Below are 19,147 nucleotides of genomic sequence, written 5' to 3'. Positions count from 1 at the left end.
ACAACAGTTTGACGAAACAGCTTAAAGTTAACAATTAAAATATTTATTAATTGAAATCTGCGAACGGACTTTGAGTAAATTTATCGTTATTATGAACAGGTGACATCTATTTATTATGTAGATTATTGATAAATTACAAAATACTAAAAAAAGTAACAAGAATATTTAATATTTAAATAGAAATTATGTTTCAACATAGCGTAGATGACGCAATGATATATGATATTTTCTTAATAACCCTAAGGTAATCTTATAAAAATGATATTATTATGTATCCTATAACAAAATGCAACGTAGCAGGACTAGCAACATCATACTTTTTAATTCACATTAATACAAAACAATATTAAAATAGTAAGCTAAGCTTTGTACTTGATCCATGTAAGGCACTTATCGATAAACCTCACATATAATATATTTATTTACTAGACAAATAAATATATTTTTCATATATTAAGGCTGTACTAAAGGCCGCAGAAGGTTTAAATTTTGGTCAATTGATTAAGAAAAAAATATTATCCTCATTTACAATAAAAAATATCAATGAATAATGCCTTCATTATCAAAACTTATATCTTAACATAATGTAGACACTGATGAGCACGTAAACAACTTAAAAAACATACGGACGAACAGGTAACCATACAACTAACAAACTCATAATAATTAATTATCTACGTTCAAAGTTCAGTAGGCATTCAATACACTAAAAAACATTTATACATCGTTGCGCATAATTTATAAAAGAAACCTTAATAATATAACAAAACTACATAAGTACTTATTCTCCTCAAAAACCTCTCACAATAAAAAAAACATACCTAAGTACATTTACAAACAGTCGAATGCAGAAACATCAATAATTTTTAAGTAACTCTCAAAAGTATTTCCGTCCCTACGATACACGTCAAAGTGACAAAGGTAGCATGATAATTAAGAGTTGCTTAAAGATAAAGGATTTTTCAACATTCAGCCAGTCACACACATTTCTCTAATCATGTTTATCTCTAGGAAACGAATCAGGTAACCTAAACTCAGAAATAGGCGATATGTACAAAGGATTCAACTCTTGCATATTTTTCCTGCTCTCTTGAGCTTCTTTCACGAATCTGGCGTAGGCTTTTCTATCCGACACGATTTGCCCACACTTAACTACGAGAATTCCCACTAAGCCAGCGGCTATCACACAGCCCATGATCACGAGGCCAGAAGTCATGATCTTTGCACTAGTCGGTTGGTAACATTCCTTCGATCTGATAACAATGTCTACACCGGTCAAAGAATCGGTGGCGGCTGAATAAGTGTACTTGTATTGACATTCTAAGCCCTCCGCGTCGTCGTTCTGCAAGCGTAGAATGCAGATGGTTTCGTCATCAGTGATCACTGTAAATGGAAAGAAAAGATTCGATAAATTCCTAAAGTAAAACATCAAAGAGGTATTTGAAAGTGTGTTTATATTTTAGTTAATTAATGCTAGGTTCTCTACATTTTTCTTACTATTTTACTACATCATCGTATAACATTTCAATGTAGTAAATCGTCGCTTAGGTAACAATGCCGCGCAAGTTAAATTTGACATGTTTCCAGGAGAGATAAACTGATTATTATCTTTGAAATACTTCTGACATGTGTACTGAATACATAAATAGGTAGATATTAAGTTCGTTCAAGATTGGACAATTTAAAAAAAAAAATAACATCATTCGATGCGCGCTGACAAAATCTATCCAATGAAGTATAAAACGTCATATGACCAATTTTCGACTTACGCGGTATTGTTACCTAAGCGACGAAATAGCATTTTTTGAAAACTAGAAATAGTGTTATTACAAGGCCGATTTAAGTGGTTTTTTGTACACTTAAAAATCTTACGTTGAAGGCTATCTCAATAAAATTAAAGACAGCTCCATTAATTTAACTGGTAAACCGCAAACCACAGGCCACGTGAAAGACTACGATCATTATTACTTTCAAGTGCGATGAAAACCTCAATGTAATTGCAGTGCGTTGGTCGTAATGAGCCACTTTCAAACACCATGCCTTGCATGAGTGGACGTCGTTATTGTAATTACAAGCCAGGTGACATTGACAAACAAATTAGTGTAATACCGAGTATCTTGAGTAGCAACTAAAGTGTACCTTTTACATTAGTAAAAGTTCTGTTCGCTTTAACTCAAGCTAACGGATTTCTTCCGAATTTCACCTACGTCATTTTTATGATTATTTCTTTTGGTAGGGCTTTGTTACCAGTACTACCAACTTTTAAAATAGATTCACTAATACAAATTCTTATGCCACAGAATCGCGATGTATTCTCATAATCATAAGGCTTTTCAAAATAAATAATTAAGCATCCCAAAATCCAAATACTTTAATTTTTCTAGGTGGCTGTAATTTTGTTCTCCAGCAAGATAAAGGTGATTGAAAGAGTAAAAATCTTACAAGCTGTTATTGAGCGTTGCAAGAAAGCGAAAAACTGGTCAAGACCAAAAAAGACGCAAATAAGTGTCGATCGCCATGCACCATTACAGATCATTTCTTTATCAGTTTACGCAATGTTTTACTTGAATGAACTTGGCATACTTCTAGAACCACGATAACTGTGTCAGCGAGGAAAACTGATGTAAATACTGATCGAATGCCGATGTGGATATAACCAAGAATTAAAAAGAGGATCTAAGTATGTAGATGGCAGCATTTTTCACGCTTCAGGAGTTCTTTAGTATCGTTAGTTAACCAAAGAATATTCATAAAATATCTAAAAGGCCCGTTTTTTAACTTAAGCTAATTGGGCAACCCACCGCCAAAGTTGTTCAAGCCGCTTGGAAGGCCCTTGTCATAGCTTAGTAACCGTTATCTTAATTGACAACTACCGAGATTGACTCTTTGATAACACAATACGGTCACCCATCTATGGAATGACCGCGGCAATTGTTGCATTACCCACGGATCGTTTAACGGCAATGAGCGTAACCCACTATTACGCTCATAAGTATAGTATTTAAGGCTCACGATAAAAAAATACAGAAGAAGTTCTTACCCGTATCCATAAGCCTCTCACTGATGGTGTAGTTATAGTTGCCGATGGAGCACACATCGGTACAGTTACTGCTCAGATGGCAGGTGACACAGGGCTCTGCGTGCGCGCACAGAGGGTTCTCGCACGTCGCACAAGTTTCGCAGAACATTCCAGAATACTTGGAGCCGCTGTCATCTGCTGCTGAACACTCGCAACGACCTGAAATAAACATAAAGGACGCTTAAAGAACCATGTTGACTACATTTTAATCAACTCCTACTCTTTAATAATATAAAACAAAATACCATTCTAACAATGCAATCCGTTTAAGAATTTCAGTACGAAATACATGATATATTAAGTACATTTTTAAATTTTAGAGACTTCAACGGAAATTCGACTCTAATAACTTGAACAAATCAATCTTAGATTAAACGGAAATAAGCCATGCATGTTCTTCAAAATTCCATCACTTTACACCTCTTTCTGTGCACGTGCATCTTAGAATCAATTTGTGTCCACTTTACTGCAAAGCTGTTAATTTTATAACAAGTCGACTCACAATATTTTTTGACACCCGTTCATTTCGTCGTTGCGTCAAGTTGAATTTGTCCATTAACACTTTAATGGAGTTTACAAGAGTGCATTGCACTTTTTATTATAACTTACTCAAACACACACTGAGGTATGATTGTAATCTTAAGGAGGTTATACTGTACAATTTATTTATTATCACCTGTTCATGTTAATGCCGGTTGGGATGCAGTGGCACACGTTTTGCCAACGAAATATTTAAAGAAGTAATGAGTTACACAAATATGTCGTTAGTCTTACTCATGACATGTCAATATTGTAAGTGATGTGTGATTCGATGTGCAATCAAACCTTCAAGTGCAAATACAAGTTGCGATTGATTTTAGTGAAATATTCTTGCAATATGGACAGCAGGATCAAGAATCTACTCTTACATATTACATAATTTGATAACTTTATCTACTTCAATGCAGGGCCTATAAAACCTTAGAAATGTTTGGTATAAAATTATCTTTACATTTTCAATGACTGGCACGACTCCCAGTATAAAAGCTATACTACGTTTATATCAGATAATCTCCAATTGTCCTTATTTAAATAATATTATTGCAACAAGTTCGCTATCGATAGTCATCTCGCACTCACCACATCTACAATCCCCATGTCCTGAACAAATGTCTCCTCCATTGGGTGGCACACAAGTATCAGTCTTATCGGTACAGTCGCAGGCAGGACCACTCCATCCTTCAGAACACATGCATGTGCCGCACACACAGTCACCCCGGCCAACTCCACCGCATTCTATGCCGTTCTCTCTGTAAATAACAATATAAATATTAGACTTTAGGAGTTTAAAGGAAAATGCGTAAAAAAATCAACATGGATATTAGAACTTCATAAATATCCCCTATATTTATGAAGTTCATTTAAAGCAAAGAAACTTTGTAAGGATCGTAAGTGGCGTCCTTTGGTCTCTGCCTACCCCTATAGGAAGAAACCGTGATTTTATATATGTGTGTATGTATGAATATTAAGGGCGATGGGTAAATACAGTAAAAAAATAAGCAGCACTATAGGGTCGGCAACTTAAGCGCGTTCGCATCCATTTGTTCATTGCTAATTTACATCCAGATTAGTTGCCCCCAAACGTAAGAACTTGGTAGTTTTTCACACAATATTGACAACCCGCTATAAAGATGATTTTGACTCCATATTGATACTTTTACAACATTGTTTAATTGAAACGTAAAATATAACTAACAAGCATTTACTCCAACAATCCAATCTACCAATCGAGTTAAACAATTAACGAGAGTTATCAAACTGTTTTATTGCGTGTATCTAAATGGAGTAACGACCTGATATTATCTAAGATCTAACATAGAATGAAACAATTATTTCATTTTGGCTTGATTTGTGGAAGAGCAAACAGAAAACGTAAGAATAATGATTCAAAGGCGATTCAATTCTTATGGCAAAAGTCTATAGTGCCGTATTCTATCAAATTGCCCGTCTCATAGTCATTTACATGAGCACCTATTTAAAGCTAAGAAGTCCTCAGATTTCCCGCCAGCCTATTAATTTCTTCTTAGCAATCCTATATCAAAGGTTGCCTAACAGACCGTTCATTACTGGCTACACACACAGATGCTTTTACATAATTAAGAAAGAAACCGTTGATAGTGAGGGATAGTAAACCAGTTAAGCTCCAAATGACTAATCATAAAATAGTACCAAGACATTCCAATTCCATATATTCGCGTATAACAGTACGTACTGTTGTACAAAGTGTACTGACGTTAACTAGGATGTTACCGAGTATTAGCACGGCGGTGTAACAAACCACACCTATTTACAAATGAGACATGTAAACATTCCAACACTATCCCGAAATATCACGCTCCGTCGATATTCACTCACTGCCATGAGTTCGCACCATTTCCGCCTTCTGGTTAAAATCAACACAGTTTTCTGGATAGAAATAGATTTATTCACTGTAGATTGTGTTAATAAAGATGCCGATTAGTATAAAACTGTTTGAGTATCGCTATTTTAGTGTTATTGCTTGAATTTCTAGCTTTAGTCGTAAGTCATAGATTTTATGTAGTGAAAGGACTTTTATTAACACTCTACTATTATTAACACCTAATTTGTTTAGATTGCGCATTTTGCTTTAAGTATAATTTATATACATCTTAATTTACAAAGCAACGATAACAACATCTTGAAAATGTCTCTTAGTTTTACATATTTATAACGAAAGTCGGCATATAATGCTCAGGATTAAAACTTATTAAACCAAGTTCATCACTCATACAATTTGTACATCTCAAAAGTAGAAATAATGATCCCAATACTTACATACTAATCTCGCAAGATTTGCACTGGCAGTATTTGCCATTAAATCCTCTATCGCACTGACACTTGCCACACAGACAGTCACCGTAGCCCGAACAAGCCATGGTACGAGTCGCGTTGGGCTCACGACATTGTGCCATGAGCTCTGCTGATGCCTTCTCGTCGCCTATGGAACAGTTACATGATGGACCAGACCTGAAAGAATGAAATTACGAAGTCTGTTAGATACAAGACTATGAGTTTTTATTTTTATTCGGTTTGTTAGCTACCTGAAATGCTACTATAATATACAAAGAAAGCAAATTATGTCTAATACAAATCTTAGCCATAGAAAAAGTCAAGATTGAATCATAAATTTGAGTCCAATTAACAATTTTTCTAAAGTTCTTTGTATTCTGGAAAAAACAATGATATGTAACAAAATATTACATATGACTATACATTAACGGAACGGAAATAAAACGGAACCAAACGATCGACTATACAATATCAAAATACAACGGAACCAAACGGTCTAATAAAATCAGATACCGTCTAATCTAATATCGTACAACATGCAGAGATTGAAAACTTTCTCATTAAGTTAGATACGATTAACACCTTATAAGTAGCAAGAACATTCCTCAGAGCAGTTACTTCTGAGAACTATATTCGCAGTGCGTTTGAATGACTACATCGTCCGTTTATGATTATAGTCATTTGCACCCACGGTTGCACCCACCGGACATTACATGATTAGTGAGATTTAACCACCTCGTAGTTAACTTATTGATGGATTAGGCATCAAAAACATTTGAAATCATTAGCTTAATATTTACGGAGTAGTAACCATCCATTTCCATTTTCGAAAAACATTTAAAGTAGCTTCTGCTCGCGACTTTGTCCGCGTGAAAATATTTTATTTAAGAAGTCTCCTTTGTGCTAATCCAGGCTATAAACTATCTTATACTTATTTTCATAAAAAATCCATTTTATGTTTTTGCGTAATAAATGTTAACAAATTTTCGCATTTATAAGTAACATTAGTGAAGCGCCGTAAACTTTTATTCAATTCCAATATTAATACCAATACCAACGATATAATATACGAGTAGTATAAGTAGTTTCAAAACTTCGTAACCACTTACCGTGATTTGGAAGACAGATGCCTAATCCAATGTTATTATGAATTAGTTAGGAAAATAATTAGTTGCTTCTTACTCTACAATCTCAACTAGTATGAACATTGAACAACTCACCATCCTTGATTGCACTGACAGACGCCGCACACGAGATGTGAGTTGGCAGGACACATGAGCGACATGTCCTTCTGAGGGTCGCTGCTGCACTGACACCCGCACTGGATGTCCACCTCCAACGTCAACGAATCCAGACCGAGTTGCGTCTCCGAAATGCGGATAGTTTCCCTGGACTGTGGAATAAAGAGTTCATTGAACTTCAAGTAATGTAGTGTTTCAAATAAGTGTATAAGACTGTTGATTGTAGGGTTTCGGGTTCGATTCCCGGTCTGAAAAAGATGCTTTTACATGGGATCAATGGGGAACTTGGAAAATATCCCTCTTCTTCACAAACAACCGGGAATTTTCTTCCTTCTTTATTCCCAGTTGTCACCCCGGTGGACAGTGTTAGAGGGGACAACTGGGAATATACCAAACAAACGGTAGATATTATATGTGCGTGTATTTTCAAATAGATTTAACTGCAAATTGATCATTGTAACATATGTTTATGCTTCCATGACATCATATTTACCTTTAAGATCATAACATTACTACAATCTAAAATATATTCCTCGCCTTAAATAGCCTATGCAATTCGTATGATTTCATATCCCGTCAGATCACGACCTAATCGAGTTTAATTATCATAATAATATACAGTAATGATAGGCTTCAGTGTTATAAAATAGCCTGCGGATAATAATACCGTACAATTAGGTCAATTTTATGACTCTAACTTGCCGTTTGATGTATGCTTGTAATGAAAACTTGCAGTTGATGGACCAACGAGAGCATCAATAGACGATTTAAGTGAGAAAAAGCTTTTATCAAGATTTTGTTTAAGTATTTAATAACATTATTGGAATTTTTATAATGCCCAAAAATTATATTAAGGAGAGATAAAACCATATATACTTACTACTACTACTAAAAACTACTGAGATGTAAATCGTGATGTTTACGCAGCAAAATAAAATAACAGATAAGTATACTTCATTGTAAGGTGATTAATAACATCTTCACTTACCGACTTGTACTCCACACATGATTCTAGCGTAACATGGGCTTCGTATCGAAGAGTCATTCCATACTCCACTCCCGTACACTTAGTCGCTTCAATCAAAGGACCACCGTTCACCCCGCAGTCAGTAAAGTACCTAACTTTCAAAGGCCCTTTACTCGAATCATCATCAAAGTTCACAACACTGACAATGTCTTCGTAACCCATCTTTACCAGCTTTAGGATATTTGAACTGTCACTCTCAAGTTTAGCAACATAAGTGTAGTCTTCGAGTAATTGATTTAAACTATCATAGTGATCCTTCACGCTTTCCGTGACCGCAAAAATGACGTTGACCTAAATACGAACATAATATTGGTTAGCAAACATCTATGAAAGTTTACTCTTGTGTAACAGAGGATATTTGGGGCTCAAGTGAGTACACAAACTTAGTAGTTTATGTTGCTTATCAGCGTTTGTGTAAGGCAATTACGCGATTAAGAACTTTAGAAAGACTTACTTAAAGTACGTTTTAGGTATAAACTGGTCAATTATCTTATAAATTGTGTTCTTTTCTTGTATAATCTTTGTCATCGTCTGAAAATTCTGAATACTAGCTTGTCACAATAATGACTCAGCTTTTTAGAAACAGACTAATTATTACAAATGAAGACTTAATGCTGTGTGTGATATACTATCTATAAACCTTACAAAAAGAAACAAGTATAGTATACCTGAGTTCAAAATCATGTAAACATTGTCTACAGTTTATCCCTACAGATATTCACAGTTTACATAACACATGCGATGTAATCCAGTTGTAAGAAGACGGCTTACCTTGTACTTATCTAGCAGTCTGTATATCTGAGCTACCGATGGATAGTCGTAAGTCATCGCGTCTGAGTAATAACCATTGTCGTCTAGGTGACATGTTTCATCGTTCTTTTTAGTAGCACCACCTAGAAACATAGTCTTTTTTAAAGATGGATCATACGAGCAATTTTCACATTCACGATAGTCTTGATTCTATCTCACGTTAAGTAATTGGAACATTACCATATTTGACTACAATAAAAGCATTTCAAAAGCGTTTATGTACGCTATGAATATATGCATTTCGGTTAAACCCCAACTTCATGAACTACCGTAAACTCTTTAAAGGTAAAAATAGTATTTTCGATTACCCATCTTCTTCTTCTTATCGTATAGTTTCCCAAAAATTAAGTATCTTGCTAACTTATGTGGAATTAATCAAGCTTTGTAGTAAACGTTCTTACCAAGTTTCCCATCTCCAGCAGTATGTATCAGTCCATCAGACAGAAGAATTACAATCTTACGACTCCGTGATGACCAGCCAATCTTGTCTCCACAAGAGATGACTTGCACGAGTGCATCTAGTTGCGCTTCTGCGTTGTCCAAGTTGGCAGTCACGGAACTACTGTTCACATGTTCGATGAATTCATTAATCTGTAATACAAACGAAACAAATAAGCTGATATATAAGTTAAACTGCTGCATCATAGGTAGCATGAAGAATAAGTTTGGAGGGACGTTAACTTCATTATTATTCACTCATACTAAATTCATACCAAGAAATCATAATTATCTACGATAAATGAAACTCAATCAATGGTATTAGGTATGTACCAGTAGAAGATTGCTTGGTTCCAACATCCCCGTGTTCCATTTTAATCGTAATGACATAAAACACCCAACGTTTATCTTACTTAGAAGAACACTAAACGCCTTCAGTCATAGAACACAATATAGGCAGTATAAATATAATTAGCAACAAAAGGCTTACTTCAACCTCTGCATATATTATGCACACAATAACTGTCATCGCTTACAATAAACCCGAGTACACATTGTCTGTGCGGCCTTAGCCAATAACCTTGTGAGTTTACGATCAACGTCTTCTGAAAATGGAACCGCACTATTCATATTAGGCAATACGATAAAATGAAATAGGTATTGTACCTGATTCGTGAGGGACAAGTGGTGTCTGTAACTGTAGGTGGCTTCGCAGGCCTCTTCCTCGACCGAGCATGGGTTAGCGAGCCTTCTTGCGTCCGTGCTTATGAATGGCATTAGAGGCTTTTCGGCGAAGCTTCCAAAACCCAGCCTAAAAACAAAAATTGAACTCAAGTATTTAGAATTATGTCTACTATATTTAAGGAATAATTTTTCTCCATCAATTTTAAAGTTGTTCTATATAAAGTTGTAAAAAAACTAGTCTGGTAAAATGAACAGCTCCTAGTCGCTGGGATAAACAAACAAACTTAAAACACTTCTCTTTTAACTTTAAAGCCAGTTATAAAGTCGTAAACGTTTATACAAAATAGGTAATTACCTAAAGTTATCCGTTAAGTTCTTCAAAAGGACAGGTAAGTCGTCCCGCAAAGAAACCAAAGTCTCCTTGTCATCCTTCATCGACCAAGTGAGATCCATCAAATAATATAAATCTAGAGGGTAATTTTTGGCAGGTCGGAAGGTAAACTGGATCTTTTTTGTTTCTCCTGAAATGCAAGAAACTTGTTACCCAAACTGGTTATGAAATTAAATGACTTTAAAATCCCTCCATCAAGTTCTATCGATAAAATAAACGGATTATCTCCAATATGATTATGTCGATGTCGAGATAACTATCAATCATTTCTCAGCGCTAATGCTATTACAAAACAGGAAACGGAAATCACTACGAAGATCTGTGGTTTCCTTTAAAATCATCCAGACATAACATCAAAAGACATAAAATCATAACGTGGAACATTTTCGCTGCGAACAGATTTACGATTACAACTGCCAATTTAGTAGTTGAACGAGAGGAGCTCGTAATCAGTCCATCTTATTACTAGACAGATAGCTTGTCTTCAAGAAAGGACTTAATTCGTAGATAATCACTCTCGCTAAATACGTAAGGGCCAATTAGTAGCCATAAAATCATCTAGCTATCTTCTCTTTTGTTCGTTTATAAGTTTATTTCTGTGTTTTTTTCACTTGTTATAACTTGTCCTATGTCTTTGTCCAGCTATGAGTGTAGGAAAATAGACTTTGAATGGAAAAGATTTCGGTGGATATTCATCCAAAAACTGACGATAATTTTAAGTAGGTAAGTATTTATTTCTACGATACTTACTTGGCTTGAGAGACAGCCTAATTTTCTGCGGTTGTATTTGCACTACATTGTCGTGACTATTAGGCATCATATCTTGAAGGGAACTGTTTTCCACCACGTCCCAAACAGGTTTCTCAGGCCGCTGGATAAAGCCTTGGCTACAGCCAGTATTGACGAGGCTAGAAAAATAAACAACGGTTTATAACAGTTTTGGCAACCGACAAACTTATCAAAAATTAAATCTATAGGACCGATAAAAAAGCAAATTGCATATAGAAATAAGTGGGCCACAGAAACGACTAATTCAATTTTCTTTTTACGTCACACAAACTCCTTTCACTAAATGAAAACTGTTCTGTTGTATAGTCACAAACGAATTAATCACCTACACGGGCAAAGCGCTACTTGCGGGCTCCAGACAATCGTCACCTACTTTCTTTCTAAGTACGAAAGCCCATTGAAAATCGTTCATCTGGACGTGTAAGCCGCACAATCAATAATCTATCAAACAACGATCTGTTGATTAACCAGCCCAAATATCGGTCAGTGAACGTGGGAACGAATGGACAAGGAATGCGCTCGCGTCGTGATACTAAACGTAATTGATTAGGCGAAATAAAAGCGAAGCTTTTTTTTTGACAGAAGCAAATAGCGTTGCGGAGAAAGGTTACCCGAGTTGAATTAACTTGGAGATTACGATTGTGAGGCATGACTGCCATAAATAACAGGTATTTATAGAAATAAATTAATATCAAATCTAAAGTTTACTGACATCAAACAAATAACTTATAACTTGAAATTATGCAGAGGTTTTGCAATGCTTTCTTGCATTTACTACGGAAACAGAATACTTTTGTACGTTTATCACATAATAAAGATCCAGTATCCCTTTTTCTCGAAATTAAGGCTTGGTTGTCCAAGATCCTTGCTCAATAGTGTCGATGACGTCAATAGATACGGCATAGAGCGGCTAAAGTTAACAACATACAATTACCGTACATAGTGGGCGTAGATTAATATCAGATACAGTCAAAATAACTTGATTTTGATCATTTAATTAAAGTTAGACGCACCGACACGCCTGTTCCCGGAAACTGAACCGAAGAAAGTGTTAAAATCAAAACAGCTATCACAAAGAGTAATTTATGCAGTTGGTACTTTGATAGTAATTTAAGTGATGCTTGACGCCTCGACCTTGTCTATCAACATTTTTAAGTAGGAAGGAAGTATATTTTTATAACACTTGTTATCTCATACAAGTGGTTGAGAGGTTTTACATATCAATTTCACTTTCAGATTGTACTTCTATCATTCACGACAAAGGGGTACCATGTACAATAGTTATTATGTTCTAATTCTTAACTCTTACGATCAAGTTGCGATGTATGGCTTAATAATAATTACAAAAAAAAAGTACACTAATGGTAAAGGTTACAGTGACGTCAATCTGATCAATGTCAATAGGAACATTAGAGCATCAAGATAACTAGATTATGATCCTCCGTTGTTCTATACAGCATTTCTATACCTACCTAGTTAAAGTTAATGATGAAGACGCTCATCAATTATACCAGTCAGCTTGTGAATGCCCATTAAATGTGAAATATTTTGGTAATTAGAACTTGGTGGCGAAGTCGTAAATTCAAGTAGAAAGGTTTTCGGTAATTAACGGGCGTTTTTGTGTGACATTCACACGTTAGTTTGTGAATACCGATTTGCAAGCTTGTGGTAAAGGGTTAACACGCGCGACTGTTGTGACAATTTAACCCTGTGGGTTTTTCATAATTGCTTATTATAAAGTAGATAAATTTTAGTTTTCCGCGAAAGTAATCAAGTCTTATGATTCATGTGAGTACTCTTTGTCGAATGGTCAAAGGTTAAGCTTAACACAGGTTCTTGCTTGACAGTCACCTTCCGTTGACTCTACTATCAATTTTCATTAAGTTACAAGTTTCCGTAAGCTTATGATAATATCCGCTAGTTAATAGTCAGAAACTACTCATCCTTGATATTTTCTATTAACAGTAATTCATGCATATTTGCTTGCCTATTCAATTACCTGTGGTATAAGCTACCAGTGTTAGTGCCCAACCCAAGCATTGTCTCTATGAAACAAATATACAGTAGAAATGCAATAGGTATTCTGTCGGTAACTGGTGAATTTTTATTAGTAATCGAATAATATGGTATTTAAATAGCACTATCGAACAGTCTACATACTCGTATAATACTATAAAACTCTACTCCCGTAACTAGATCCAATATATTTTTACATATGTATTTATTTGCTTATTCTTCCACGTGAGCTATTATGTTTACTGTCTTACAGATATTTTATAACTCTGCTCTTGTCCATTCGTTCTTCTACTTCTTGTCCTTCATAGTTTTAATTATGATCAAAAATCTTAATTAATAGTATTGACCGTGCATTTAATGTTGGATTACCTGACGTTTCGGTGCAATTTATACTGGCCGTGGTCGCAACATGCAAAACGAAAGTTAAAAGGTACAAACAGTATATGTGGTATGGTATAGTCGTCGCCCTAACCTCTGGTCATCATCACAGCGAGGTGCTCCAGACGTGTAGTAAGGATCAGCGCACCAGCGACAGTGCGAGGCAGCAGACAGACACGCGCCACACTCCTCGTGTTCGATACACACCAACTTGTTCAGCATCTGTTGTACTGACAAACAAATAAATAACATTAGTAACCTTACCTCATTCAGAGTAAAATGTAGTAAAGTTCCAACTTAATAGGTATATCCAAAAAATACCAGAGAGTAATGTGAATGTTCTTACAGAATATTCGTTTCCTATAGTAATTTTCTCTTTGGAAACAAAACAGAATAGTACTTAGAAAGGCATTTTAAAATTTTCACACGGTTAGTTAATTCTGTCAATGTACAAATTATAAACTTAAATGTTAAATTAAGTATCCAAATCTGCTTTCTCTAAATCGACACGTAACAGGTATTTGATGCATTGATTATTAGCCCTCAGATTACATCTATAAATCAGTATTAGAACTCACTTAAGTAGAATTAAACATCAAATTATTACCTACTTACTAACTAACAAATTCCTGGTTATCAGTAACTACAAAAGACTAAAGGCCAGTTTTAACGCTTCTGGACAAGAAGCAGATAGCTTAAAGAATGTAATTAGACAGTTGTTTTCATACATTTGCTATCATCTTATCCATTACATACGTTATCCGAAACTTATCCTATAGGTAAGGGCCAGATAGCCTATTCAAATGTGGGCTAATTTCACAGCTCATAGATAAGTGATCAATATATGAAAATCACTGTCAAATATCCACCTAGTAAGTACGATTTCAGCCATAATTACGGCCGCGTCGTTTCTATAGAAACTCAAGAAAGTTCGTAAAATGATGTAAAGTACATATAAATAAATGTTTATCATGGATTGTACAAACAAAGGTGTAATCCTATAAACATAAAGGTTTATCTCGTGCTGGTACACACTTGATATTGTATGAATCAGTGTTCACGAACATGGTAACACATCCGTTTTCGTAAATATTATGTTTGTACTTGCTCTACATTCTTGTTTAAACAAAGATTACAGGTACAATAATATGCAACTAAAATAAAACAACTAAGTCGTTTGAAATTTAATTTTATGCATGTTAGATAACTTTGTATATTTTATTGTTGTTATTAGGAAAATATTGATAAGAAGAATCTTAATACTGATGAAATATGCCTTTGAATTGGTACCAAAGTAGAGATATGGAAATTACTGTCCTGTTAATATGTTCCCCGTATGGCTCCTATCGTACCGTAGATCATATAGGTACTAAAGAAGTCTTGCAAATTTTCCGCTGTTGTATAATTTTAATAAGTATTGCATCCGTACAATAATGGATTCAATCTATCCGTCTATTTGAAAGTCTACTCATTCACATTCCTATCAACATAAGTCAACAACGCCTTAAAAGTAAAAAATACATTAAAGACAGATACAGTTAATGAATTCGAAATAGTCTAAACAAAAAAGGAAGCGTTTCTACTTGACACATTGAGTGGTGCGTATTTAAAATAGACCACCAGAATAGTGTGGTGTCGCGTTGACACAATTTATGTGGGCGTACACAAGATTACCGACGAACAGAGATTATGTGTAATATGGCCCAACAGCTCGCACGTGCTATGGTGTCAATGATAGTACGCAATGGGACCGATACTCGTAATGTAAAGATATGGAGTATTGACAACGCTAGGTAAATTGTTAACAAATGTGTTTTGTTGGATCTAATAGTGTTTACGTACGTTTTTAGTGATAGTCAATTTATTTTGTAACTTAATTTTTGTACTTTTTTTTTAATTTTACGGCATCTGTAACGCAAAACAATAGTTGTTACTCAGACGACCGTGAGTTCGATTTCACACTTGAAAATACGTTACGTAGGTATGCGATCGCAAACCAATCTTTAAGACGCCCATTATACTAAGATTTTATTTATGCTGGCACTTAATACAAAAAAATTCATTAGCAGTATTTTTTAAATACTTTAATTGTTAGATTTTTATTATTTTATTATTTTTTTATTATTAGTTTCAGATAACACTATGTTCTAACTTTGTTTCGAAATTCATACATTTTATTTATTTTATTTCTGTTAATCGTGGCTTACAGGAGTGATAGGAGACAGATTTGGGGGAACATGAGTGGCATTAAACGGATATAATAACCAGGTCGCCTGGTCACTGACATGATAATAACATTACAGATTCCATACCAATAATTAAAACGAAGGTATATTTGAACATTTCAATATGGGACTAACATTGTAAGTAATTGACAAAACCCGGGTATAACGCGATGTAATGTACGTATAATATTTTGTAGTTTACCTCCTTGTAATAGGTAGGTACTTTTACCCAGGCCAATCTTTACATCATTACCAATTTTACAAACATGATATCACACCTCGTCCTATTAGTGTGGGCCGAAACTTCAAAACGACGCATAGTGACCAACTTAACTAGTCTCTTCAGTTCAACAACATCCATACTACAATACTTTAACTGGGTAGAGTTTACGCTAGAGAAGTCCATTACAAACGGAGTATGAGTAGGGCGTATTATTTTTTTAGAAGAGCGCTCATTCCAGCCTCTGATATCAGAATACATTACACGAATTTGTACTGGGCTCCACTAGCATAGACCCACCTTGACCAGAAAGTACTCATCAAGACTTTGCAAATTGAAGTTTTTACGGCGTAATACAGCGCCGTCATAATAATATAACATTGTATAACAATTAAACCATATAATATTAATATTTACGCAATATGACATAGTTAACAATGTTATTAGTCTATTCGTTCAAGGGCAGGTACCGGCAGTGATATCATTGTGTTACAGGATAACATACAACATTGGTTTATGTTATAAATTAATTAATTATTTTGTTATTATAACTTAAAGTATTTGTTTCAACTTTGTGAGTAAATCCCACTACCGGGTACGATAAAGAATAAAAATTTGCCTTATTTAATAGGTTATTTCAGTTTGCAAGAGGTAAATCCATATAATTTTAAACCTAATCTGATTGACGTAAAATGTAATAAGTAGTTATTTTAAGTTAAAAACATATTTTAAAACGTGTACTACTATCAAACAATCGTACACAACCTAGATGTTATACACAGTCGTAGTTGGGCATTAGGACAAGCAATACACAGTGTATTTATCTGAACGACGATGTTATTCCAGCTGAGAATGTTTATTACTGAATATATTTTCCTCGCGTTAAACTCTTGCAACAAGCTCCTGAAGTCGGAAAACCCATTCCCTTCTCGCTTCTAAATAAAACTGTCAATCCTATTCGGGATATTTTCTATTTTAGAAGAAGGAATACCGTAACAGGTGTGTTCCGGCGCCCAACGTCTGTTTAAGCTATTTTAGTTAATACGGACATTAAATAAATCTCCCCTTTTGATGTTACATTTATGTCCGTGTTGAGATAACGAATAACTTTTATTTGGTTTTAATCTCGCTCGGTAACTCAATAATCACTCGTAATGTGAATAATTTTAGACTTTCCTTCCAAGTAGTGATTATCCGCATCCGTTTTTAAAGGACTAGAAGCCTAGGTGATGATATTTACCTATAATTTATTACGTAAAAAATCATCACTTGGTTTCGTAAAAGGTAAGTTTTCTAGGAAAACTGCAATCTAAACATTACGTTTAAATTACCTAGAAAATATTAAGTCATCAGTACGGTTTTACATATTATGCGACATGTGTGCTAGTTGGAAATTTTATATATATTGAAAAGAGTTTAGGGAGTAAATTAAAAGCAAGTATTTAGGTATTTTACCCATCATTTTATAATATAATTGGTTGTCTCATGTAATAATAATAAAACGCATTCTTTAAATAACGTATCATTTGATATTAACTACTCTATATATCAAATAGGAACCAATTGTCCAGTTATTCCGAAGTATGTGCGTAACCGAAGGCTTCTCTCCTATTGTTTACTTTGCAGTTACCTTAAATAGGTCACACGTATCATCTATATAATTATCGTTTTTATATTACTAGCGCAAACAAACTTCATAGCCAACTGAAACTAGATTAAACTATTAGTAGAAAAAGGTAATTAGAGCGAGTAAAATCGATTCAATGTAATGTACCTACTTAATACTAATTTGAAAACTATAGGCATTGAGGCTTAGTATCACGCTATATTTTTCGTACACTCTCAGTACCTATTATTTTTGGTAGAGAAGTAGTGTATGTTGTTGTTAGTAGTTAATATCAAATGATAACTCAGTAAAAGTGTCTGCAAACGCTTTCAAACCCGATAAACACAAGATGATCAGAAAATAAATACTAATACATTTTAGGGATTTATGGTTGTAAATTATCCCCCTCACATACTACACTACAAACGTGGTCGAGATGCAGTTTTAATACCTATTTACTTATTATAGTAATATGCTAAGGTTTTTAAGATAATTGTAATAATGAAACGTAAATTAATCATTATGATTAATCGTTTTCTTGGTATTTTCCAGTTATCTCAAACAGTACAGTATTGTTCATTTTATTTCAGGTATAAATAACATGGTTGCATGTTCAGTGCATTTCATCGCCTCGGCAAATTACCAATGCACCACGTGTTCTAGGTTCGAATCCCGTTGGAACATAAAGTGTTGCTTGCGATAAACAAGAACTTTCTCGTTGCACCGTTCACGAAATGAAATAAATTAAATCAAATAGATTCAGAATAAGTAGGACCATAGTTCCGCCGTAGTAACTTAATTTGTATGTAACATAGTTTAATTCTAAGTAACGGCATATGTCCCTGCGGTACTGTTAGTCACACTTACAATGACAACACTCACGAACACAGGTACATACATCAAAATAATAATCGGTACATATCAGGGTCACTTCAGCTGAATTATTGAAACATATGGAAAACTCACCTTGACAATTTCCATAGTGTAACAACACAAATAAACACAATACAGTGTACACTGACATCCCGTACATGATCGTGGACAATTAAATCACATCTGGATATAGTTCGCACGAGTGTATGTGTATCGAATGGCGGTGCGCGATCGGTTTCGCGATGAGTAAGTGATAAGGGTTGATAACGTGATAGCGATAAGGCGGCGCGGTCGCGGCGCGCCGGCCGACTCGCCTCACGTCTCTACCGCTCGACATCTGACGCGACTCTACGCCTCTACTCACGTCTACTCTGGTAGAGTCGACGCTCGCTGTTACAGTCGCCGAATTACGCAAATTGACGTCGCCGATAAGACGTTCTTAGGCAGCATTAGCCATCACATCTCTAATGGGTGTTATACCTTGTACGGGAATAACGATCGCGGTCTCTTCCTTAAAGTA

General features: G+C 34.9%; 1 protein-coding gene across 1 annotated transcript; it reads right to left on the bottom strand.

The window, feature by feature from the left end:
* Window positions 1–107: 107 nt before the first annotated feature.
* On the bottom strand, window positions 108–18,993 carry LOC142979162 (integrin beta-nu-like). Its single transcript, XM_076123949.1, has 13 exons — window positions 18,721–18,993; window positions 13,798–13,933; window positions 11,271–11,428; window positions 10,485–10,650; window positions 10,112–10,256; window positions 9,409–9,598; window positions 8,969–9,090; window positions 8,159–8,488; window positions 7,150–7,322; window positions 5,915–6,106; window positions 4,199–4,368; window positions 3,041–3,238; window positions 108–1,383 (listed from the first exon to the last, which is right to left on the bottom strand). The coding sequence occupies exons 1-13, from the start codon at window positions 18,785–18,787 to the stop codon at window positions 992–994; spliced, it is 2,439 nt and encodes an 812-aa protein (XP_075980064.1). The 5' UTR covers window positions 18,788–18,993; the 3' UTR covers window positions 108–991.
* Between the last annotated feature and the right edge of the window lie 154 nt (window positions 18,994–19,147).

This window comes from Anticarsia gemmatalis, chromosome 16 (genome assembly GCF_050436995.1).
Source record: "Anticarsia gemmatalis isolate Benzon Research Colony breed Stoneville strain chromosome 16, ilAntGemm2 primary, whole genome shotgun sequence".
In the NCBI taxonomy this organism is placed as follows: Eukaryota; Metazoa; Arthropoda; class Insecta; order Lepidoptera; family Erebidae; genus Anticarsia; species Anticarsia gemmatalis.
This window is presented reverse-complemented; position numbering and strand designations above follow the sequence as displayed.

Coding starts and splice junctions, on each gene's coding strand:
- LOC142979162 (XM_076123949.1), bottom strand. CDS start 18,787: ATGTACGGGATGTCAGTGTACACTGTATTGTGTTTATTTGTGTTGTTA. Junction 7,323..8,158: donor CATGTGTGGAGTACAAGTCG/GTAAGTGAAGAT, acceptor TTTATTCCACAG/TCCAGGGAAACTATCCGCAT. Junction 4,369..5,914: donor AAATCTTGCGAGATTAGTAT/GTAAGTATTGGG, acceptor TGTTATTTACAG/AGAGAACGGCATAGAATGCG.